The 25,823-nt window shown below is 46.1% G+C and overlaps 1 protein-coding gene across 1 annotated transcript; it reads right to left on the minus strand.

Moving 5' to 3' along the window:
* Positions 1-15,685: 15,685 nt before the first annotated feature.
* Positions 15,686-25,340, minus strand: SNRPA1 (small nuclear ribonucleoprotein polypeptide A'). Its single transcript, XM_083184287.1, has 9 exons — positions 25,141-25,340; positions 22,360-22,507; positions 20,028-20,106; positions 19,683-19,729; positions 19,067-19,169; positions 18,338-18,417; positions 17,843-17,918; positions 17,508-17,601; positions 15,686-15,845 (listed from the first exon to the last, which is right to left on the minus strand). The coding sequence occupies exons 1-9, from the start codon at positions 25,220-25,222 to the stop codon at positions 15,775-15,777; spliced, it is 780 nt and encodes a 259-aa protein (XP_083040413.1). The 5' UTR covers positions 25,223-25,340; the 3' UTR covers positions 15,686-15,774.
* Between the last annotated feature and the right edge of the window lie 483 nt (positions 25,341-25,823).

Genomic DNA, 25,823 nt, shown 5'->3' on the forward strand with positions numbered 1-25,823 from the left:
CATCAGCAGTTTGGTCACCCTCAAAGGGCAGGATGTATCTGTAGGACTATGTGTCCACTCTTTATTATCATAAATTATTGTCACTGCATTCAATTATTACTGTTTTTTGTAATAATGTAAGTAATAACTAGCAGGGAGATTGGCTGGGGGCCTGGGACAGCAGTAGCGCACGCAGGGGGGGGGTTCTGAGTACCCAGAAACCCCCCTAGGGATCTAGGCTGAAAGCTGAGGGTCCTCTCTTTCCATGGGTACAAGAATTTTAAAAATCGGCCCTTGGGAACCGGAGATATCTGACTTCAAAGCAGTGGTCCCCATCCAAGCCTGTTATTGCTCTTCCTAGTCAGATATTTCAGGTTCTTTCTGACTGAGAGTTTTTCTGAGGGTATATTCCAAAAGCTGAGACTCTCCCCCTTTGATGGACACTAGTAGCTTGTCTCTACTGTTCCCAGAACCAGAGATATCAGCCTTCCAGCAGCTGGTTACTGCCCAGCTCCACACACCTGGTATGTAGTCTTATATTCTCATTGGCAGATTGCTCTGCCTCCTGAACTCTGATCCCCTAGTCCCCAATACCATTTGGTAGGTGGGATTCTCTAGTTTTTAATTCTATTAAAATCTAAGAAATCTATTTCTGGGAACTGGAGATATCTGCAGTCAAGCAAGCTGTCCTCCCACCTGAAAATTATGAATAATAAGCCCACTCCACTATACACCCCTACTCTGCATATTAAACATCCTCTACCACCCTGGAAGTTATGTATCAGGGCCCCTTCATTCAGCCCAATGCCCCCTTCTCCCACCCCATCTCCCACCATCTGTGCAGTAAAGGGGTAATAAGTGGAAATTACTGATCCAGGCCCTACATGCTGAGCGGTTGATATAATACCCCCTACCACCCGCAGGACATCAAAGCTTCCCCCACCCCTACCGCTGGAGGATCGGTAGGGGCCCCAATACATTGCTATGCCCAGGGGTCTACACTGCTGTTGACGCCCCTGTATGTATATATATATATATATATATATATATATATATATATGTGTGTGTATGTATGTATGTATATATATGTGTGTGTATATACTGGGTCACCTAAGTGTCCATCTCCGTGCTTTGCTCCGCCCCTCTGGAAACCCCCTTCTGAAAATCCTGCGTTTGCCACTGGACAGGGCACAGTGACGTGACGTCAGATCGCCCAGCAGGTGACCTGGGCCTCTGGGTTCGCAGGACTCTCGCTAGAGTTCTGGACTGGTGGTGACAGTGGGACAGATAATGATAATGACCCTGGACACAGGCAGCCGCACTGCAGATTTGTGGGCTCAGGCTGCGGCTGTGTGCTGCTGGCCTGGCTCTCTGCCTGCCTGGCCACGGACTCTGGACTGGACAGACTGGTCTGGACAACAAGAGACAACACAACTGTGCCCACCCCACTGCCGAACTTACAGTAAATATACTGAACCAACTGATGCCACTGCTGCGCAGCGCGGCACCACAGGCAGGAGTCAGCTCACCGCCGGGCCGGCGTCCAAGTCCGACAGGCAGCCACAGCAGCATGCACGTCACGGTGTCACTGGCACTGCTGTCAGGCGGGCGTGTCACACATGGCAGCGCCGTAGCCGCTGCCCGCAGGAGGAGCCGGGGAGGAGGATCCCTCAATAGATCTATAGATCCCCTCGGTTGATCCCGCGATGGATCTATAGATCCCCCTTTGGTGGATCCCTCAATGGATCTATAGATCCCCCTCGGTGGATCCCTCAATGGATCTATAGATCCCCTCGGTGGATCCCTCGATGGATCTATAGATCCCCCTCGGTGGATCCCTCAATGGATCTATAGATCCCCTCGATGGATCTATAGATCCCCTCGGTGGATCCCTCGATGGATCTATAGATCCCTTTCGAGGGATCCCTCGTTGGATCTATAGATCCCTTGTTGGAACTATAGATCCCTCTCGGTGGATCCCTCGATGGATCTATAGATCCCTCTTGGTGGATCCCTCAAAGGATCTATAGATCCCTCTCAGTGGATCCCTCGATTGATCTATAGATCCCTCTCCGTGGATCCCTCGATGGATCTATAGATCCCTCCCGGTGGATCCCTCGATGGATCTATAGATCCCTCTCGGTGGATCCCTCGATGGATCTATAGATCTCTCTTGGTGGATCCCTCGATGGATCTATAGTTCCCTCGATAGATCTATCGAGGGATCTATAGATCTATCGAGGGATCCATAGATCTATCGAGGATCTATAGATCCCCCTCAGGGGATCCCTCGATAGATCTATAGATCCCCCTCGGTGGATCTATAGATCCCCCTCGGTGGATCCCTTGATCCCCCCGGTGGATCCCTCAATGGATCTATAGATCCCCCTCGGTGGATCCCTCGATGGATCTATAGATCCCCCTCGGTGGATCCCTCGATGGATCTATAGATCACCCTCGGTGGATCCCTCGATGGATCTATAGATCTATCGAGGGATCTATCGAGGGATCTATAGATCTATCGAGGATCTATAGATCCCTCTCGAGGGATCCCTGGTTGGATATATAGATCCCTCTTGGTGGATCCCACGATGGATCTATAGATCCCTCTCGGCAGATCCCACGATGGATCTATAGATCCCTCTCGGCAGATCCCACGATGGATCTATAGATCCCTCTCGGCAAACCCCACGATGGATCTATAGATCCCTCTCGGCAGATCCCACGATGGAACTATAGATCCCTCTCGGCAGATCCCACGATGGATCTATAGATCCCTCTCGGTGGATCCCTCGATGGATCTATAGATCCCTCTCGGTGGATCCCCCGATGGATCTATAGATCCCTTGATAGATCTATAGATCTATCGAGGGATCTATAGAGGATCTATAGATCCCCCTCGGAGGATCCCTCGATAGATCTATAGATCCCCCTCGGAGGATCCCTCGATAGATCTATACATCCCTCTCGGTGGAACTATAGATCCCCCTCGGTGGATCCCTCGATAGATCTATAGATCCCCCTCGGCGGATCCCTCGATGGATCTATAGATCCCCCTCGGCGGATCCCTCGATGGATCTATAGATCCCCTCTCGGCAGATCCCACGATGGATCTATAGATCCCTCTCGACAGATCCCACGATGGATCTATAGATCACTCTCGACAGATCCCACGATGGATCTATAGATCCCTCTCGGTGGATCCCCCGATGGATCTATAGATCCCTTGATAGATCTATCGAGGGATCTATAGATCTATCTAGGGATCCATAGATCTATCGAGGATCTATAGATCCCCCTCAGGGGATCCCTCGATAGATCTATACATCCCCCTCGGTGGATCTATAGATCCCCTCGGTGGATCCCTCGATGGATCTATAGATCCCCCTCGGTGGATCCCTCGATGGATCTATAGATCCCCCTCGGGGATCTATAGATCCCCTCGGTGGATCCCTCGATGGATCTATAGATCCCTCTCGGTGGATCCCTTGATGGATCTATAGATCCCTCTCGGTGGATCCCACGATGGATCTATAGATCCCTCTCGGTGGATCCCACAATGGATCTATAGATCCCTCTCGGTGGATCCCTCGATGGATCTATAGATCCCTCTCGGTGGATCCCTCGATGGATCTATAGATCCCTCTCGGTGGATCCCTCGATGGATCTATAGATCCCTCTCGGTGGATCCCTCGATGGATCTATAGATCCCTCGATGGATCTATAGATCCCTCTCAGTGGATCCCCCGATGGATCTATAGATCCCTCGATAGATCTATAGATCTATCGAGGGATCTATAGAGGATCTATAGATCCCTCTCGGAGGATCCCTCAATAGATCTATAGATCCCCCTCGGTTGATCCCTCGATGGATCTATAGATCCCCCTTTGGTGGATCCCTCAATGGATCTATAGATCCCCCTCGGTGGATCCCTCGATGGATCTATAGATCCCCCTCGGTGGATCCCTCGATGGATCTATAGATCCCCCTCGGTGGATCCCTCAATGGATCTATAGATCCCCTCGGTGGATCCCTCGATGGATCTATAGATCCCCTCGGTGGATCCCTCGATGAATCTATAGATCCCTTTCGAGGGATCCCTCGTTGGATCTATAGATCCCTTGTTAGAACTATAGATCCCTCTCGGTGGATCCCTCGATGGATCTATAGATCCCTCTTGGTGGATCCCTCGAAGGATCTATAGATCCCTCTCAGTGGATCCCTCGATGGATCTATAGATCCCTCTCCGTGGATCCCTCGATGGATCTATAGATCCCTCCCGGTGGATCCCTCGATGGATCTATAGATCCCTCGATGGATCTATATATCTCTCTCGGTGGATCCCTCGATGGATCTATAGTTCCCTCGGTAGATCTATCGAGGGATCTATAGATCTATCTAGGGATCCATAGATCTATCGAGGATCTATAGATCCCCCTCAGGGGATCCCTCGATAGATCTATAGATCCCCCTCGGTGGATCTATAGATCCCCCTCGGTGGATCCCTTGATCCCCCCCGGTGGATCCCTCAATGGATCTATAGATCCCCCTTGGTGGATCCCTCGATGGATCTATAGATCCCCCTCGGTGGATCCCTCGATGGATTTATAGATCCCCTCGGTGGATCCCTCGATGGATCTATAGATCACCCTCGGTGGATCCCTCGATGGATCTATAGATCTATCGAGGGATCTATCGAGGGATCTATAGATCTATCGAGGATCTATAGATCCCTCTCGAGGGATCCCTTGTTGGATATATAGATCCCTCTTGGTGGATCTCTCGATAGATCTATAGATCCCTCTCGGCAGATCCCACGATGGATCTATAGATCCCTCTCGGCAAACCCCACGATGGATCTATAGATCCCTCTCGGCAGATCCCACGATGGAACTATTGATCCCTCTCGGCAGATCCCACGATGGATCTATAGATCCCTCTCGGTGGATCCCTCGATGGATCTATAGATCCCTCTCGGTGGATCCCCCGATGGATCTATAGATCCCTTGATAGATCTATAGATCTATCGAGGGATCTATAGAGGATCTATAGATCCCCTCGGAGGATCCCTCGATAGATCTATAGATCCCCCTCGGAGGATCCCTCGATAGATCTATACATCCCTCTCGGTGGAACTATAGATCCCCCTCGGTGGATCCCTCGATAGATCTATAGATCCCCCTCGGCGGATCCCTCGATGGATCTATAGATCCCCCTCGGCGGATCCCTCGATGGATCTATAGATCCCCCTCTCGGCAGATCCCACGATGGATCTATAGATCCCTCTCGACAGATCCCACGATGGATCTATAGATCCCTCTCGACAGATCCCACGATGGATCTATAGATCCCTCTCGGCAGATCCTACGATGGATCTATAGATCCCTCTCGGCAGATCCCACGATGGATCTATAGATCCCTCTCGGCAGATCCCACGATGGATCTATAGATCCCTCTCGGCAAATCCCACGATGGATCTATAGATCCCTCTCGGCAGATCCCACGATGGATCTATAGATCCCTCTCGGCGGATCCCTCGATGGATCTATATATCCCTCTCGTGGATCCCCCGATGGATCTATAGATCCCTCGATAGATCCCCGATGGATCTATAGATCCCTCGATAGATCTTTAGATCTATCGAGGGATCTATAGATCCCCCTCGGAGGATCCCTCAATAGATCTATAGATCCCCCACGGAGGATCCCTCGATAGATCTATAGATCCCCCTCGGTGGATCCCTCGATAGATCTATACATCTCCCTCGGTGGATCCCTCGGTGGATATATAGATCCCCGCGGTGGATCCCTCGGTGGATCTATAGATCCCCGGTGGATCTATAGATCCCCCGGTGGATCCCTTGGGGGATCAATAGATCCCCCTCGGGGGATCTATAGATCCCCCTCGGGGGATCTATAGAGCCCTCTCGGTGGATCTATAGATCCCTCCCGGTGGATCCCTCTATGGATCTATAGATCCCTCTTGGTGGATCCCTCGATAGATCTATAGAGGGATCTATAGATCCCCCTCGGGGAATCCCTCGATAGATCTATACATCCCCCTCGGTGGATCCCTCGGTGGATCTATAGATCCCCCTCGGTGGATCTATAGATCCCCCTCGGTGGATCCCTTGATGGATCTATAGCATCCCTCGATGGTTCTATAGCTCCCCTCGGTGGATCCCTCGATGGTTCTATAGATCCCCCTCGGTGGATCCCTCGATGGATCTATAGATCCCCCTCGGTGGATCCCTCGATGGATCTATAGATCCCCCTCGGTGGATCCCTCGATGGATCTATAGATCCCCCTCGGTGGATCCCTCGATGGATCTATAGATCCCCCTCGGTGGATCCCTCGATGGATCTATAGATCCCCTCGGTGGATCCCTCGATGGATCTATAGATCCCCCTCGGTGGATCCCTCGATGGATCCCCCTCTTGGTGGATCCCTCGATGGATCAATAGATCCCCCTCTTGGTGGATCCCTCGATGGATCTATAGATTCCCCTCGGTGGATCCCTCGATGGATCTATAGATTCCCCTCGGTGGATCTATAGATCCCCTCTTGGTGGATCCCTCAATAGATCTATAGATCCCCCTCTTGGTGGACCCCTCGATAGATCTATAGATCCCTCTTGTGGATCCCTTGATAGATCCCTCGATAGATCTATAGATCCCTCTCGGCAGATCCCTCGAGGGATCTATAGATCCCTCTCGGTGGATCAACCTATCCCTCTCAGCGGACCCCTCGAGGGATCTATTGATCCCTCTCGGTGGATCCCTCAAAGTATCTATCAATCCTTATCTGTGGATCCCTCGATGGATCTATCAATCCCTTGATAGATCTATAGATCCCTCGATGGATGTATAGACCCCTCTCGATGGATCCCTCGAAGGATCTATAGATCCCTCTGGGTGGATCCCTCGACGGATCTATAGATCCAGCTCCATGGATCTCTCAATCGATCTCCCTCAATGTATCTATAGATCCCTCTCGTGGATCCCTTGATAGATCCCTCGATAGATCTATAGATCCCTCTCAGCAGATCCCTCGAGGGATCTATAGATCCCTCTCGGTGGATCAACCTATCCCTCTCAGTGGACCCCTCGAGGGATCTCTTGATCCCTCTCGGTGGATCCCTCAAAGTATCTATCAATCCTTATCTGTGGATCCCTCGATGGATCTATCAATCCCTTGATAGATCTATAGATCCCTCGAAGGATGTATAGACCCCTCTCGATGGATCCCTCGAAGGATCTATAGATCCGTCGAGGGATCTATAGATCCAGCTCCATGGATCTCTCAATTGATCTCCCTCAATGGATCTATAGATCCCTCGATAGATCTATAGATCCCTCTCGGTTGATCCCTCGATAGATCTATAGATCTACGTGGCTTCTGCCACTGCAGCCTACTTGGCTCGCCTGATTTAATCCCTGCTGTAATATAGGATGCACCAGGTCTAATGCTAGGGGGGGCATGCCTGTTAAAATATATCTGCTAATGGGTATAGGGGATATGCGGGTATAATCTTGTGACGATGATAATTCCTGTGGGGTGGGCGCACACCACCATACTGTTAACTCAACATAGCTGGCGGGCTACTCCCTTCAATTGGCCCCTGTATGAGAGGGGCCGGTCCTGGTTGGTCACGAATATGGGACCTTAGGACATACTCTCAACACCCACGACGCCTAACAACTGCACTTAATATTCAGATAGTATAATGGATATAGTAAGGGTTTACACTAATAAATGTACTACACATCAGACCCTCGTTGGGTGCAAAGAAAAGGGATGGATGGCTTGGTCTAGTGCACATGCACAGGAGCCATTCAATCTTTTGCCTCAAATAGTTATTAACCACTAGGGTTAGTTTCTCTTTCGTTTTTTTCCGGTTATAGGGAAGAGATGTACTTAGTTAAGAAAGTATACAGGGAGGGGGGTATGGGTTTTTATAAATGTTTAGTGTTAGTTTTGTGGCTCATTACAGCCAATTGCTCTGATACTGTTGAAAATGATGTACATGCATGTTACCTGCTCTATCGATACTGTTATGTTGACTTGATTGCACTCTTGTGGTCCTATGTATATGCCCCACCATACAATAGATGATGGCCTCAAACAATGTCAAACTCCTTACCTGGAACGTTAGGGGCCCCAATGATCGGATTAAGCGAGCACTAGTGTTACGGCAGCTCAAACTATACGACCCAGATGTAGTATGTTTACAGGAAACACACCTGGAAGGTGCTAAGGTACTTGCCCTCAAAAAACCGTGGGTGGGGTGGGCTTACCACTCTACTCATACCTCTGCATCAAGGGGAGTGTCCATACTTATACGCAAGACAGTCACATTTCAGGTAGAACAGGTGCAGATAGACCCACTGGGTAGATCGGTTTTCCTGAAATGTAGAATACACTCCTTATCGATACTGCTGATGGCGGTGTACATCCCGCCCCCCTACTCACACGACGTGCTAAAGGCCGCGGACATGATGGCAGCCTATCCCGATACCCCCACTATTATTCTGGGAGACTTTAATAACGTCATGGACCATACACTGGATAGACGCACGATCGCTGGGGACACTCATAGACGGGGTAACGGACAGTTCCGGGCATTGGTGGAGGGCATGGGCGTGTGCGATGCTTGGCGTCATAAACACCCCGACATAAGTCAGTTCTCTTGCTTCTCAGCGACACACACTGCCTTCTCCAGGATAGACATGGTCCTGCTTACACCTGATCTGCTCCCCAGAATCAGACTAACACAGTACGAGACCAGGGGTATCATGGATCACTCCCCCTTGTCGCTCACGCTGGGCCTGAGGGGACAGATTCACTGGTAGCTAAACCCTTTTTGGCTTACCAGACTGGGTAAGGGACGGGACCTGGAGGACACCTGGCAGGAATTCTTTAGATCTAACATGGGCTCGGCCCCGCCCTCTGTAGTGTGGGATGCATTTAAATCCTTCTTAAGGGGCACCATGATACAATCCATATCCACACTTAAAAAATCATACAAACAATAGGAAAGGACTTTAGAAGCCTCCTGCCGCTCACTCGAACTTGCCTATTTGGAGGATGGCCTTGATGCATCCAGAGAGGCTTGGCTGGGGGCCCAGAAAGAATGGACTAATTGCCTTAAAGATAAAACCTGCACTATACACTCCTTTTTAATAAAAATAACCAGTACCTCACGGGGGACAGGCCTGGCAGCTTTAAGGCAAGGTTAGCTAGGGCTGATAGCCTTAACAACACTATATCCGAACTGATAGACAATAGTGGAACTAAATATGACAACACTCCAGATATAGTGCAACAATTCCAGATATACTATGAGCAACTCTACAGCACCAAACTACAACACACAAATTGAGAAATTGAGGAATACTTAGCCCCCATTGACAGCCGAGGCGAGTGACATCCTTGACTCCCCCCTTAGGGTGGATGAAATAGAAGCAGCGATCAAGTCATTCCCAAGCAACAAGGCCCTGGGTTTGGATGGCATTCCCCTGGAGAGATATAAAAAACACATTACCTTCTACGCACCCCGATTACTTGAAACCTTTAACGGGATATTTGAGTCTGGCTCTCTCCCACGCTCTATGTCGGAAGCACTCATTATAGTGTTGCTGAAGCCTGATAAAGACCCGCGCAGAGTTGAGTCGTATAGACCCATATCCCTCCTCACTACTGATATTAAGGTACTGGCGAAAGTCCTGGCCATGAGACTTAACTCAGTCATTGCCCAACTTGTGCACGGTGACCAAACCGGGTTCATGCCGGGCAAATCCACACTCCTAAACCTTTGCAGATTATTCACCCTTCTGCCACTTCCCCGCTGGGAAGCCCCGACATCCATTGTGGTATGCTTAGATGCTGCAAAAGCGTTTGAGTCGGTGGAGTGGGACGTTCCTGTGGGGAACCATGTCTAAGTTCGATATTGGTCCAGGGTTCATTAAATGGGTGCGGATTCTGTATTCCTCACCAAGCGATAGGGTCTCAGCCAACGGATATATATCCCACTCATTCCCGTTATCTACAGGCACCAGACAGGGCTGCCACCTCTCCCCTGCTCTGTTCGCCCTGGCGGTGGAGCCTCTGGCATACCTCCTGAGGCACAGTCAGGCAGTTGCGGGATTTGTAACAGGATCCCTGAAGGATAAAATAGCGCTGTATGCGGACGACATACTCTTGTTTGTCTCTGACTATGTAAACACTATGCCCATTGTTCTGGATAACATTAACACATTCGGTAACTACTCCGGTTTACTGATAAACTGGGACAAATTGTGCATCATGCCCCATACTGGCCCATGCCCGGTTGACACACCCATCCCTCTTCCGCTTAAATGGGTTGATAAATTCAAATACTTGGGGATTTGGATATCTAATAACCCCTCCAACTACATAGCACATAACATTCAGCCCCAGATAGAGTATTTGCAGTCCAGAATAGCGGTGTGGGGAAAATTGTCCCTCACGGTGACAGACAGAATTGGTCTCATCAAAATGGTCGCACAGCCTAAGGTCCTATATGCCCTACAGCACTCCCCAATCTACATTCCTCAATATGTCTTTAAGAAAATAGATGGAATTTTATTCTCCATCATATGGTCCTCAAAGAGGGTTAGGGTCAGCCTCAACACATTAACTCGCACAAAACACATGGGGGGCATGGCGGTGCCGAACTTCCGCTTTTACTACCTTGAAGCACAACTTTCCCACATACATTCATGGGTGGGGGAGACAACAGAGGGGGCCCTCCCCGTGCAGATGGTCTCCACCATGGTTCCGGGACTTAAGCCCCTTCAACTCCTTCTTTCGGGCAATGTTGCACTTGGCAGGCTGCCCCTGGCTAAACAGGCCATCCTGGTCTGGAAAAGAGCAAATTACATCATGCGCGCTACTGTGTGGGACCCGGACACTCCACTAGATGACACACAGGGATTTAAAGAGCTGAATGGAAAACAACTCAGGAAAGTCTGGGGACGATACGAGGTAACCTCCATAGGACAACTATATACTAACTGTGTATTTAACTCCTTTCAACAACTACAAGTAGCCAACGCAATACCCAACGCATATTTCTTCAGGTACCTACAATTGCGGCGCCCAATTCCCCCAGGGCCAACCCAACCTACAGGTGTCCCCTGTTAAGTCCCTACTGCAATCCCTGGGAGACTCGCGACTAATATCTAACATATACTCCTCAATACTCACTCTAACCCACAACAATACACTCCCCAACCTCAGGGCGCGCTGGGAGGAAGACCTGGGCCCATTGTCCTCTGAAACCTGGGCGCTTGCCTTGGCTAGCCCACGCGTAGCGACCTCCTGTGCATGGTTTCAGCAAATCCAACTGCATCTTACATAGGGTATACCTCACCCGACCAGTCTCTTCAGGATGGGCGGGGAGGGCCGACTACAGGTGTCCCAAATGTGCCCACTCGGAGGCCAATTATTGGCATCTAATCTGGACCTTTTGGTAACAGATCATTCACACTATAGCATCCACTGGAGTTCCTCTGGACGCACTTACACCTGTGACGTGCCTACTGGCCACCGCTGGGGGGGGACACACTCGATAAAGACGCCATGGGCTACATAAACATCCTGTGCATGTTGGCCAAGGTCTGCATAGCCTGGGCATGGCTGGCACCTAGCGGACCATTTTATGAGGCATGGGTGACTCACCAATGAGACTATGTGTCATGAGAGGTTTGTGTATGTGGCCAGACACTCCGATCCCAAATACTTGAGGATATGGGATATAGATGGCTATCCTCCCTTCGTTGTGCCAGACCATAGCTGGGTCAAGGCCTACTAACTTCCCCCTAGCCATGCAGCAGATGTGATCTGTCAGACACAATCGCATAAAGTAATGTAACCAGGTTATTGTATACACCTGCTGCGCAGATACAGATCGCCTAATGAAGTGCTTGCATGTTTCCCCAAGTATGGTGGGACAAAGGGTTACTTGCATGAAAGAATGTAAAATTTGACCACAAGTTAGATGGAACACCTTTATTATATGGGTAGCTACAACCATGTCTTGTACAAAATGCATGTTGTCTATTGAAATAATCCAACATAACAATTGATTTAACAGTTAACATATCACAGCTGGAATGTTGACTGCTTGGTAGATGTGAGACCACAGGGACTTGTTTTTGTTCTTGAATGATCTTGATTTCTTTTGCCTTTTTTTGTCTTCCTTGTTAAATGTATGTCTCATTGTATGTATGTATGTATGTATGTAAAAGAAAAGCAAAATGTTAATAAAAAGTATTGAATTTAAAAAAAGATGCTTCTTTTATACAACTGTCCTACATTACGATAAAGTAGATTGGCTGATGAAGAGTGTAGAGGGAATGTGTCGGGAAGGAAGGCCCCGGTAGTAGGAGGTCTGGTTAAGGGCTCTAATGACCTGCTAAAAGAAGCTCCTTCTCATTAGCCTTCAGTGGGCTGTAGAGTTTCCCTGACCACAACAGAGAGAATAGGCCATTGTTGGGATGGCTGAGGTCCTTCATTATCTTCCTGGCTTCGGTCCAGCATTGCTTGCTGTATACAGTGTCCAGGTCTGGGAGCTCAAAACGGATGGTACCCTCTGCCGATCGCACAACCCTCTGGAGAGCTTGCCTTTCCTTCTTGGTGCCGTTTCCAAACCAGGCTGTGATATTTTCTGTCAGGATACTCTCGATGGTGCAGGAATAGACATTCTTTAGTACTCTTGAGGATATTCTAAAGTCCTTCAGTCATCTAAGATGATAAAGATGCTGCCAGGCCTTTTTCACCAGAGAGTTAACCTGGCAGGACCAAGTTAGGTCTGCATGGTGTAGACACCTAGGTACCTGAAACTGTCTACTCTCTCCACTGATGTCCCGACGATGGATAACCTGTTACTGCCCTGGACAAAGGAACAACTCCACACCTGATTTCATTGCTGTCATGGAGTATGACAGACACATTCTAACATTATGGTGAAGGCATTAAACAATTAGGAAATAATTGAGGATATACATAGCCACACATAACACACACACGTACACACTGTACACGCACAGTACACCACATACGCACACATTTATACGTAGAGCACCTCACACACTTAAGCTGTGTACACACGGGGGAGATAGGGGCTGAAATCGCTGGAAACACACCGCATGCAGTACAATACAAATCCATACACACTACAACACACACCCAAAAACAGTACAACAAACACACAACTCCTGACTTCAATCAATTCTATGGAGACGGACCATGATAAAATGGCCGCCAAATAAAGCAGACAGTTCTCTGAAACTGTTTGCGGTATGGGGGCGACCATTTTATCGTGGTCCGTCTGCATAGACTTATTAATTGAAGCCAGGAGGGGAGCCGGGACGCAGGTAAGCCTGCGGCGATGGGGATATGGGGGGAGCGCCCTCCCATTAACGGCGAGGGGTCACCCCAAACCAAGCTACGCCACTAAGAACACACACACTTAAACATTGCCAGGATACACACACACACATATATGTAGCGCACCTCACAAACTTACACATTCAGCAGATATACACAACACAACACACACACACAACTCACAGTACAACACACACCAACATTCACTACAACACACACCCAAAAACAGTACAATACACAGAACACACACTTAAACATTGCAAAGATACACACACATAACATACCTCTAACAGCACAACACACACCCACATTCACCACACACACCCAAAAAACAGTACAACACACAAAACACACATTTAAACTTTGCACAGATACACAAAGACACAACACACACATACTGTATATACATAGCACACCTCACACACTTACGCATTGGACAGATACATACAATATAACACACAAAACCACATACATTACAACACACACAAAAACAGTACAACACACACAAAAAATAATTTGCCGTTTATTTAACAGTCTGTACCGGCAAATAAAAACTGTACCTAATGTACCATTTCTACTTTGTTCCCCATATCCGTCCCTCCAGTTGCACTGAGAAATCGTTGTCCTGGCCAATGCACCCATTGATCAATACAAAGTGGGTACACTGCACTCACCCTGTTAGTTGGATATCAGGCACTGCTCTGCCTTAAGGATTTCCCAGACTCTTTTGGTTCATCGATAATGTTTGGTCGATGGGCATGAGCGCTGCATGCATTTGTTTGAATGTTATGAGTGTAAGAAGTTGAAGAATAAGACTGAGATGAAGATTTGTCATGTTATAGCGTACAATTTACTCAATAAATCGTGAAACAAATGTGTACATAGAAGTACAATCAAGAAATGAAAGTAGGATTAAAAAATAAATTATGATTCAAACTGATAATTGTTTGGATGGCGGTGGGTTGCGAAACAAATCTATAGGTGGAGGGGGTATGGATATTGTGGGCATAATTGGTGTTTGGTACACCTACAGGGGGTACCCAGATGATGAGAAATGTTCACTTCAGTGTCACCAGTTATGTGACATTTAGTGTTATGTCACATCAGTCCCTATGTCAGTGTTATGTCAACAATACTTACTTTTTACAAACTGAGCGGGTCCCCACAGACAAGCTCTGCGGCAGCCAGTCTTAGAGATGTCAAGCAGCCGGGGGCCAAGGAAAGTCGAGAGACCCGCTGGTGCGAACAAGACTTGCTCTACACACCCCCCCCCCCCCCCCCCAGACCTCCTTTCGCCTCAACCTCTCATTCCCCCATCCCTTTCCTCTTTTGCTTTCTCCCCTTCACCTTTTCGCTCTCCTCTCAATTCCCCTCTGCTCTCAGCCACTCCCATATCTGTCACCCACTCTCTCCCCTACTGTCTGTTCACCTGATCTCTCTTCCTTGTCCCCGCCGCCTCATCTTTCACCTCTTTCTCTGCCCCTAATCTTTCTCTTCTCCTGACACACTCTTGCTGTTTCACGATGCTGCTCTCGCTAGCTGTCTCCATCAAACATTCTCAAAAAAAAATTCTCCGACACACTTTCAATCTTGCTCTTTCCCTGGCACCAAGTCGGTCCTCCTTTTTTGTGCTGCTGTCTTTCTTCCTCCCAGACATTCTCTTACTCCAGCTCACTCCCCTCCCTCTTGTTTCTCCCCCTTTAACTGAAAACCCTCTCGTACCTCTTTCCCTATTTTTCCATGAAGCCCTCTCCCTCCCTAACCACCCCTTTCTCACGGTCATTACCCAATACCTTCGTTTCTCACTTTCTTCTGCCCACCTAAGGGGTGTTGTAGTGACAGTAGTAAGGGGAGCTCAAAAGCATAATCTGGAACGAAAAGATTAGTTGTAGTAGTAGAGTAGGACCCCAACTTTATAAAGTGAGGGGCACCCAGAACCCACACATTGTTTTCACTGAGCGCAATCACTGGGGTTGGGATCATTGGGTCTACAGCAACTGGGTGTCTACCTAGTTTACTGTAGACCTGGGGTAGCCAACTCCAGTCCTCGAGAGCTACCAACAGTTAATGTCTTCCAGATCTCCTCACAAAATCACAAGTGAAGTAATTAGCTCCACCTGTGGATCTTTGAAAATGTTTCAGCTAGTAATGAGTGCACGTGTGCAACAGCTTGGTTGAAAATGTGAACTGTTGGTAGCTCTCGAGGACCGTAGTTGGCTACCACTGCTGTAGACCAAATGACTGTATCCCGATCACTGCATACACCATCTTATTCCATTATGAAGTCAGAAATACAGAAAAAGGTTTATTGGAATTAAATTTACAGAAAAACATTTACAGTAAAACAAAGTTTTGTAAATCAACATTAAAAACCCAAACACTCAAGACCCATTTACAACAATGTCTTCCTCCATCTCCTCTTCTGCTTCCTCTGAAATGAACACTTCCGTTCCTGTGGATTGTGAACAGAAGCATTTAATGCAATATATACTAAATTATTACAGGTTTTATCTATTAATTATCATGAAAACGGTAATAGTTCAAGAAAGCGTTTGGCCCTTAGTTGGGAAATAAAGCTTATTTATTCAATGTAGGAAGGAACACACACAAAACTAAAAGCTGGCCATACGATTTGCGCACTTTTTACCCGATTCCGACAGATCGGTACGAGCAATCTGTGCCTAAATCACATGCGGCTTACCGCCGATTCTGTTCTGCGGTCCCTAGGGCATCAGATCGGATCCATTTAATGCAAGTGCCTTACATAAGATTTGTCGGACCCGGCAGCAGTTGCTGGGGATCACGTTGCACAGGTATCACATGCAATACCTCAGATTAGTGTATGGGGGCCTTAAGGCAAAAAGGAAGATGTATAGGAATGCCAGGGAGTGACCAACACGCAAGTAACAAATAGCGTACAAGTTTGCCGGAGGTGCGGAATGACTGCTGGACTCAGACATTTTTAAGGAAGCAATCTTTTACAAGGCATGGCATGGCCTGCTGCTTTGAGGCGGCATCCAGCACCTGCAACATACTGAAGCCAGTACACATGCCGCTATGTATTTATGAACATGACTGATGCCTTTTGTAGTCTGTTAGTTGGGTGTTTAGAAAACATATTTTTGCAGACAAAGTTTGCAATCCTCTTAAGATTACACACGCCTGCCACCATATCCATATACAGGACTATTATGCAGAAATCAGTTATACTGAACCATAGCAATGTCAAGTTCATACATGTTCCTCCCAGTCATTGTGAGTAGCCAGGTCACACAAAGTAATGAGGCAGCATTGCAAGCAAATACAAGGAATTATTAATTGCACAACATACATTAGTTACATAGGGGCACAATTTCCATGTGGAATTTGTGCAGTCCAGATCCCAATGTATGTTAGAACCACCACTCAGAGCCCTCTTATGATGATATAGCCTCCACAATTAAACAAGCTGCCAAGATAAATATCAGGATTTAGCAGCCAGGCCCCATTTACCCTTTTTCACCTGAGTACTGTGATAGGATTCCATGAGGTCAGTGCCCATGATCTCTCCAACTGAACCTTATCTGGTTGTGGATATTGTTAAAGATTAGAGGCGGCACACTTTTACACATGCCATCCAGCAAATACCTGACATTTTTTAGTGTCAAGTCATTTTGCCGGGTGCAGCCTGATCCCAATTCACACCAGAAGCAAATTCCCAGGTTAAAGCTTTTCAACCCGGGAATTTGCCGGAAAACCTGTTGTGTTTTTTTTTCCCCTGTGGTGTGAAAGGGTCAACATGGGTCTTAAATCCCAGTACTCCGACCCTGCTCTTGACCAGGGCCGTGTGCCTGAATTTAAGACCCTTGCTGACCCTTTCACACCACAGAAAAAAAAAAAAAGCAGTTTTTTCAAAAAATTCCCGGGTTGAAAATCTTTGACCCGGGAATTTGCTTCTGGTGAGAAAGGTGTATTAGTGAATACAGTGAAGGTCTGTGACACTGGAGATTCAACTACCCATAGCCAAATGCTAAAGTACCAGTGAAGTGCTATCCTTCACCACTCACTTCTGTTTGGGATTTTATACAGGTTTGATAGCAGATATATAGATTTAAAATAAAAGAAAAAGTCTTACCAGGAGGCTGTTCTTTCCCAGGAATCATACCAGACTGCAGCAGGCCTTTGAGCCGCTCTACTTCTGCCAGGGTAGTAGCATTGGCAATAGCATTCTGCAAAAGGCACACGTATCACACAACACATAGTGATCACTACAATACTGCATGCTTCAGTTCTGATACATATTGCAAAGGTATGGCAGGCTAGATGGGCCAAATGCAATGGAAGTCTATAGCCTCCATACTTTTAATGTGAATGAGACATGCAATTAAAATGAACCAATAACAAGGGATTTTACGTAATCAACCACCCAGATCACTTAATGGATTCAGACTATGCATCTGAGAAGTGTACCTTGATAGCCTCAACATCAGCAGGAGAGAGGCCAGCCTTCTTCTTTTCTGTAGGTAAGCCGGCACCAGGTGTGAACCTAGAAAGAAGGGATAATGTATCAGGTACAACACGTAGCACTCACACACTGTATCCGCTTCGCTCATCTTTCACAATGAAAGATATAAAAACCAGTGTAGTATCTTATCTTTGTTAACAACTGATACATAAAGAAAGCATCTTCAGAAGCACCTTGTTATGGAGAGTTTTGGGGCAGCCCAAAATTAGTTTGTCTGCATAGAACTTGGTTACATACCTTAAAAAAATTTAAGTGACAGCAGTATTGATGAACTCTTTCCTCCATTTACTCAATGGAGGACCCAAAGATGGAGATGTAAGCCATTGTTACCAGAGTAATATGGCATGATCTACATTCCTGGAATAAACTATGTGTCCGCTTCACGTGAAAGGTGCTTGTGAAGAAAACTTTTGCTTTCAAAGTAGAAATTCGTATCTTACGTTTTTGATCTCTTGGCAATATCCTTTGCAAGCTGTGCACCCCGTTTGCCCTTGAACATACTCGCTGCTTCCTCTCGCTCCTGAAGCGATACCATACATAGAGTTAATTAAGAATCAGCAAGAGCAAAATGGAACACTGGGGATGAACTGCTCAGCAGTCTTATAAATTGCATAAAAATGACAAATGTGCAGGCCTGACAGGAGGACCACATGAAGATTATACCGAAACCATCACCGAGGCAGTGCCAAAACTTCTTTATACCAAATAACTACGTCAGGTTCCATAAAACATCCAGTCTGAGCAGCCATGCAAGAACAGAAGAGACGTGGAATTCAAGAGTGAGCTGCCTAGAGCCATTTGGCTGTGTGTGCAAAAATGTAACGCACAACACCCCCAATTCACATACTAGAGTATCCTGAAGTATATGCAAGGCAAGGGTCAATCACCCAATGATATGCACAAGCCTTATACTCGCCAATTACCAAACACTACTTCACTTCATGCACATCAGACAGACCTACAGATGGAGCGTGCTCCATCTTTGCAGGGGCTGGCTAAACTAATGCATCCCCCCCAATCCTGCCCACCTCCCTGAAGCGGAGACAGGCAGGGACCTCCTGCCCAGCCACAGAGAGTTTAATGGAGTCCCTCCCCCCCGGCGCTCACCAGAGGGGACGTTCTGGCGGGCAACAATGAGAGGTGCTCCATCTGTATCTCGCGTTACTTACTGCCTGTCGGACCTTCTGGAAGTCAAGCACTCGGACCTGTGGTATCTTGTAAGCCACATACAGCCTGTAATGTCGCTTGTTAATGACTGGGTTTCTCAATAAACTGAAAAATAAGAGATAAGTGAAAATAGATGACAAGAAATATAAGCAAGAATTTCAATTTTAAATGTGGTTTTATCATTTCTAATGGCGCACCACCAATCAGCTATATGTTTCTAAAACCTGCAAAATACATCTATCATTGTGTTACGTTATTACTGGTCAGCAGAAAACATTTATTGACTTGTGCAGAAACCTACCTACAACTTCTACCTTGCATACATAAAAGCATGTATTGGAGAGGATTTAGACAGACACTGCTAACATCAGCTTCAGGATATTATCACATGCATGTTTCAAGAAAAGTCTACATTTGCGTTGATCAAAAAGTGCACCAGATTGCCATCATCACTTATAGGGGTGCAGAGTTAATGTCAGCAAACCGTGAGATTGAGGTCATCTAATTGCATTTTCCACTACTCCAAAGTTCCCTGACTAGGAATCACCAGATAGTTCGTAACAAGTCTTGTGTTCTCATATCATACAATACAAGAGGTTTCTAGTGTATTTTACTTACCAGAGATAGGTAAGATTTTTAAGTGTTGATAGATTATCCAGATCGCCCTGAAAATATAAAACACAGTTGTTAAAATGTATTCCCAGAAAGGGTAGTTGACAAGTGGAACAGACTCCAGTCAGAGGTGGTAGAGGATTTTACAGTAGGGCAATTTAAACATGCTTGGGATAGACCTATGGATACCGTACACAGAAATAAGGATCAAATAGAGTTGAGGTTGCCATAAGGCTTAAAAAGGGGAAGGCAAAATGGGCCAAGTGGTTCATCAAAATTCTATGCTTCTAAAAATTCACAGAAGCAGCAACATTAAAACAAAGAAATAAAAATAAAAGTACAGTATCTTACCAGTTCCATAATATTATTGTTTGTGAGGATAACTTCAGTTAAATTAGGCAAAACCAGTTCCAGACCTTCCCCGACACGGCTAGAACGAAAAACAACAAGCCAATAAGGAAGACTGTCACATAGCCATCATGAGAAAGTGACACCATACTATAGTGCAGAACCTGCAACAAAGAAAGTTGTGAGCTGAGCAGGCCGATATCTGCACATTTTATTGCTTCCTATACACGAGTGATGGGGAACCTTTGTCACTACACATCCCAGCATGCCCTGCTACAGTATTGGCATTTACCCATGCTAAAATTGTAACAGGGCATTCTGAAATGTGTAGTTCAAAATATAGCTGGGGTTCAAAAGGTTCCCAATCACTGTTTATACCATTTCAAAGAGATTATATAATGCTTAGGTCCATGTCAGACCTGGATAAGGTTCTACTACAGTTGTGATTGCGAAACAAGAACACAAACTGAAACTGACAATCTATTTTAATATATCCATGTATTATTTATTAACAGTCTCTTATATAGCGCGCGTACATATTCCGCAGCGCTTTACAGAGTATATATATGAACATTCACATCAGTCCCCCAGTGGAGCTTACAATCTATATTCCCTACCACATGTACACAAATACACAGACATTCTAGGGTTAATTTTTGTTGGAAGCCAATTAGCCTACCTGTATATTTTTGGATTGTTGGAGGAAACTGGAGTAAACCCATGCAATCACGGGGAGAATATACAAACGCCACACAGGGCCATGGTGGGAATCGAACCCATGACCTCAATGTTGTGAGGCAGTAATGCTAACCATTACACCATCCATGATGCCCTTATGGTCACTCAGACACAAATATACCATCAGGTTCACTCAACAGGAGCCCAGCTGCACTTTAACAGTCACATATCATAGAGCATGGGTCCTCAAACTGCGGCCCTCCAGATGTTGTGAAACTACAAATCCCAGCATGCCTTGCCACAGTTTACACTCCCTTATAGCAAAACTGTGGCAATGCATGCTGGGATTTGTAGTTTCACAACATCTGGAGGGCCGCAGTTTGAGGACCCATGTCAGAGCGACAGTCATGATATTTGGATGCACATATCTGCACAAGAGCAGAAGCCAGCGTTAAACACTGCAATATTCACATTTTAAGTCACAATAACCATGACTAAGCTAACTGAATTGCTATTTGGGGCGTAACCTGTAAAAGCAGGTGCAAGCAATGACCATTTGGGTTTTTAAGTCATTGCATGACTTAAGTCATTACCGGGACAAATGCATACAGCTGAGCTCCTTGGAAAAATAACAGCAGAGTATAAATGTTCTCTGCAAAATTCGAGACTTGTAAATGCCCAAAGTATATTCTATCTGGGATAAAAGGGGGAATTCAATCCTGGGTCAAGACTGTCGGACCGTCCCAACTGTCTGGACCCTGGCCTGTTTTTGGTCCGCTCGCCTGTTTATCGGCAGGCGGAATTCAATGTCCTGTTCGCCGATCGGAAAAAAAGGGTGTGTGTCTGCGGAAACGGCCGTTATCTCGACAACCCGTGGCCGTTTTTGTCAAAATGGGCCTGACTGTTTTTAAAGTCGGGACAGTTCTGACGAGCTGCCACCTCAATGCTGTCGGGAAAGGCAGCTTTCAATAGGCGCCTGTCACTCTCCCTTCAAAAATAGCGACGGGGATTGAATACCCCCCATAGATTATAACTTAGCGAAGATCAGGTTGGAACGTACTGGACTTTAGAATGCTGAAGTTGCCCTACTATAAAGGTTGTAATCACTTCTGCCTGTGTGGCAAGAAACCAGGTAGGATGCTGGCTAGTGCATTAAGTAAGGGCCATCCCTCATGTAGACAGATAGTATAGAAAACAAGCCAATATCAGAAAGAGCATAGGCTGTGACGGCTATTTCTGCATCACACTACAAAGACATTCAAAGATTACTCCTGCAGGCTTTTAATGCTATTTCTCCAACAGCAGGGACACGTTATAGTCCATCCAAAAAGATTGGAAGGACCCTTATATTTGCCCGGCTATAGTATATCACTTACATATATATGCACCATACACGCTAGAAGATAAAGTGAAAGATATCTTTCAGAAAGCCCAATTTAATGAATCACTGTTGTATTGGGCAGTCTTTCTACTGGGTAAAATGCCTGTAGCAGCAAAAAAAAAAAAAAAAAAAAAAAAAAATCTGATCACAGATCTCTATACGACCAGCTACAGCTGATTTACCATCTACACAGAAGATCAAACAAACAAAAAAAAAAAACTGTACAAATCAAGGACTAAACATAGAAACAGACCAAATACATTAGCCTTTACCTACCATATCCTGTTATTGTTTAATAATAAGGTTTTAAGTCTTTTCAGGAGAGGAAAACCATCCAACTTCCTTATTTCATTGTCCGAGAAATCAATTGTATCAAACTGGTCCAATGTGGCCCCAAGATTCTCAATAACTGGGATTTTGTAGCCTATGGGAAAAATAGCACATAATTATAGTCTATTTAACAAAGCCACTGAGTGTCCATAATGCCATATAATGAGAGTTACAGTATAGGCCAGGCATGTAAAAACTGTTGCCCTGCAGCTGTTGTGAAACTACACATCCCAGCATGCCCTGTCAGTTTTAGCATTCCCGAATAGCAAAACTGTGGCAAGGCATAATGGGACGTGTAGTTTCACAACAGCTGGAGGGCCATAGTTTAGACCTGTTTTTATTGTCTATACCAGGCATGTCCAAACAGTACAATAAAACAAATAAATAAAACCATCATTTTTTTTAACAGTAGCACTCAATGACCCACAGAAGGGATTAGTTGCTGATTGAGTGGGAGCATATTGGAGACAATGATAGTGCAGGGTGAGTACCAAATGGTTGTACCTTCTTCTCAGACCTTAGTCCATGGAGTGGCAGGTATAACTGCAAAATGCATAATAGGAACTAAAGAGAATGAACAAAAATAATGAGTGGACAGTGTGAGGAGACCTGGTGCAGTTTTATAGTATGCCTTAAATGAGGTTAGCAATAGTAATAGGAGAATAGCATGTAAGAAAAAATAAATCAGAATGGCTTTGGAAGTACGTAAAATAGAAATCGCTTTTTTCCCCCCTATAATTGAATAGGAAAAGCCTGTGGCTGCAGGAAAGATCTCCAGCTCTGAACTGAATCTGCCCCAAAGAGGGCAAGCAGCAGTATGGACTAAAAGGAGGTCAGATATTGGAGTAATGTAGTTCGTTGAAAGGGAGTTTAAATTGGATTCTGCTGGGGAAGGAAAGCCAGAGAGAAGTTGAAACAGCAACAAGATGGGAAGAAAAATTGCAGCACTTAAGAGGGAATTGTGGGATAAAAGATAGTATTTAATATGCACATTTTTCTCAAATCAATGTAACCACAGTAGTTATCAGAGCACTGAATGTAATGAAACATTTGCCCACATGCAGGGGTATTCCATTTCTGGAAGGAGATTCAGAAAAAAAAAACTACCACAGGCTATTCAATTACTGAACTTTAGAAAAGCACTGCCTCTTCTTACACATCCAGGCAAATTCAGATTTTTCCCTAAAATTCTCGGGCACCCTGGCGGCACTTACAATGATCGCTATTTGGAAGTTTCCGATCTGCTTATTCCTGACTCACTTTCCAAAGCACTTTGCCCTTCTGCTACATGGGAGGTTTCGGTCCTCCCTGAGCTCACCTGCATTACGGATAGACAGGTGTACCGCCCTTCTGCATTGGGGTTGTGTATGTGAATGTGTAATTCTCCCTTTCTGGGAGAATTACATCTCCCAGCAGTCACTGTGCATCCCGCTTCCCCTTTCCAGTCGCACAGCCTTGATATTTAGAAAACACACTATGCAATATTTTAAAAGGACACCACTCAGAAGGTGAACAATAAGCAATATTGTTTCAAATATCGCCAAATGCGTATGGGGCTTTGGTCAATCTTGACATTTGTAATTGTGATTGGCATACCAAAATGGCAGCACCATTACTAGGACACAGTTATGACGCTAGCCACATTTTAAATAAACACACTGATAAAGCACCACATTGAAACTTTTAATGCCATTAACTTTAAAATGTGCTCAGTATTCATACCAGGCATTTCAGTGTACCCCTAAAGTTTGTCAACATGACTAGTCTGCACTAGTGAAAGGCTCTACACCAGGGCTGGGCAATAAGCAGTCCTCCGGCTGTTGATGAACTACACATCCCAGCATGCTTTGCCTTAGTTTTGCTATTTGGCCAAGCTTAAACTGATGAAAGGCAAGCTGGGATGTGTAGTTCGTCAACAGCTAGAAGGCCACTTAGTGCCCAGCCCTACACGGTTTCTTAGGATGACATAAAAATATAGCAACTTATTACAAGCGAGGCACAGCTGCAGAAAGACTAATACTGACAGGACTGTCTCATAAATACCAGATATGAACTTCAGCTTGTTTCCTTAACCCTTTGAATGCCAACATTGCTATGAGATATGTGCAAAATATCTCCTTAAAATTGTTTTGTTTTCACCACTTCATTTAATTGACCTCAGATAATTTGTTGGCAATAACTAAAGTGATTCCTCAAGTAGGGCCCTGGCAAAGGGGTTAAATATCTGCTGCTCAACACTGACTGCTTTCTCCTTTTATGTTATTACAAGCTCTAGCAGATTTTATTTCTATGTGATCACTTTTCTGTATTTGGTAGTCATTGATGCTGTATAACAATAACCCACTAGCTGGTTACAGGGGAGTTATTGGCTCAATCAACAGCTGGACAGCAGCAGTAACAGCTGACTCGGATGCTGGAGGTCTCCCAATAACAGGGTACCTTCTGTCCTATGTAAGAACCCCAATTACACCTGCCTAAATAAATACTCATGCAATTCCCTAGGTAGCTTAAGCCAGTGCCTCCCACACTCCAGGTTGTAGGGATAGCCAGCATGAGCAGATGATGCACTCTTTAAGCCAGCTTTGCCGAAGCATGGATAATCGAAAAGCGGTATAGGATATAGACTTAACCATAGCTTCATAGCCGCCCAAGGGCTTCGCGGGCTCCTGGCAGAAGCGACACTCCGTGCAGCTAACCAGGGTCCCTGACAAACACGGGAGAACTCACCACGCAGATCCAGCTCCCGGTCCCGTACCGCGTTTGTGTACTGCGCTGCCTGCTCGATCAGATCGGCCGTGAGCTTCACCATGGTGCTGCCGCCCAAGCGCCTCTGTAAGATGTATACTACACAGCACGGAGATACAGCGCCTACTATACACGCGTGTTAGCCAGGCCGCAGGACGTCACTTCCGGGACGTTTCCCTCTTCGGCAGGCTCAAACGGCTTCCAATCACAGTGCAAGGATACAAGTCAGAAATAATGGAGCATAGAAGTAATCGATCGCAGAAGTTGTGTTGTGGCTAGTTGTGTATACGTATATCGATTTGAATGCCTTCCTATATACTGCTGTTTTTAGGGTTGGCTTAGCTATAGTTACCATTCTGACCCTAACTGGGGTGTGGACCAGCAAGTTGTTAGACAGTCATTAGGTCGACACTATTAGGTCGACATGGATGAATGTTGACGTGCAGGAATGTCGACATGGGTTAAGTCGACATGGTCATAAGGTCAACAGGGTCATTAGGTTGACAGGGGTAAGTTCGACAGGGTCATTAGGTCGACAGGGGTAAGGTCGACATTGAAAAAAAAATCGACATGATTTTTTTTTTTATATACTTTTTTTTTTTACCCTTGTGTTGACACAGTCAACATAAACCAGGGGTTCCCAAACTTTTTGAATCACGGCACCC

Source organism: Crinia signifera, chromosome 4 (genome assembly GCF_055691185.1).
Source record: "Crinia signifera chromosome 4, ASM5569118v1, whole genome shotgun sequence".
NCBI classification, from domain to species: Eukaryota; Metazoa; Chordata; class Amphibia; order Anura; family Myobatrachidae; genus Crinia; species Crinia signifera.

Excerpts from the sequence above, each read along its gene's own strand:
- SNRPA1 (XM_083184287.1), bottom strand. The coding sequence starts at position 25,222 with ATGGTGAAGCTCACGGCCGATCTGATCGAGCAGGCAGCGCAGTACACA. Across the intron at positions 22,508-25,140 it reads CCGGGAGCTGGATCTGCGTG|GCTACAAAATCCCAGTTATT; the intron begins GTGAGTTCTCCC and ends TTTTTCCCATAG. Across the intron at positions 19,730-20,027 it reads ACAATAATATTATGGAACTG|GGCGATCTGGATAATCTATC; the intron begins GTAAGATACTGT and ends TTATATTTTCAG.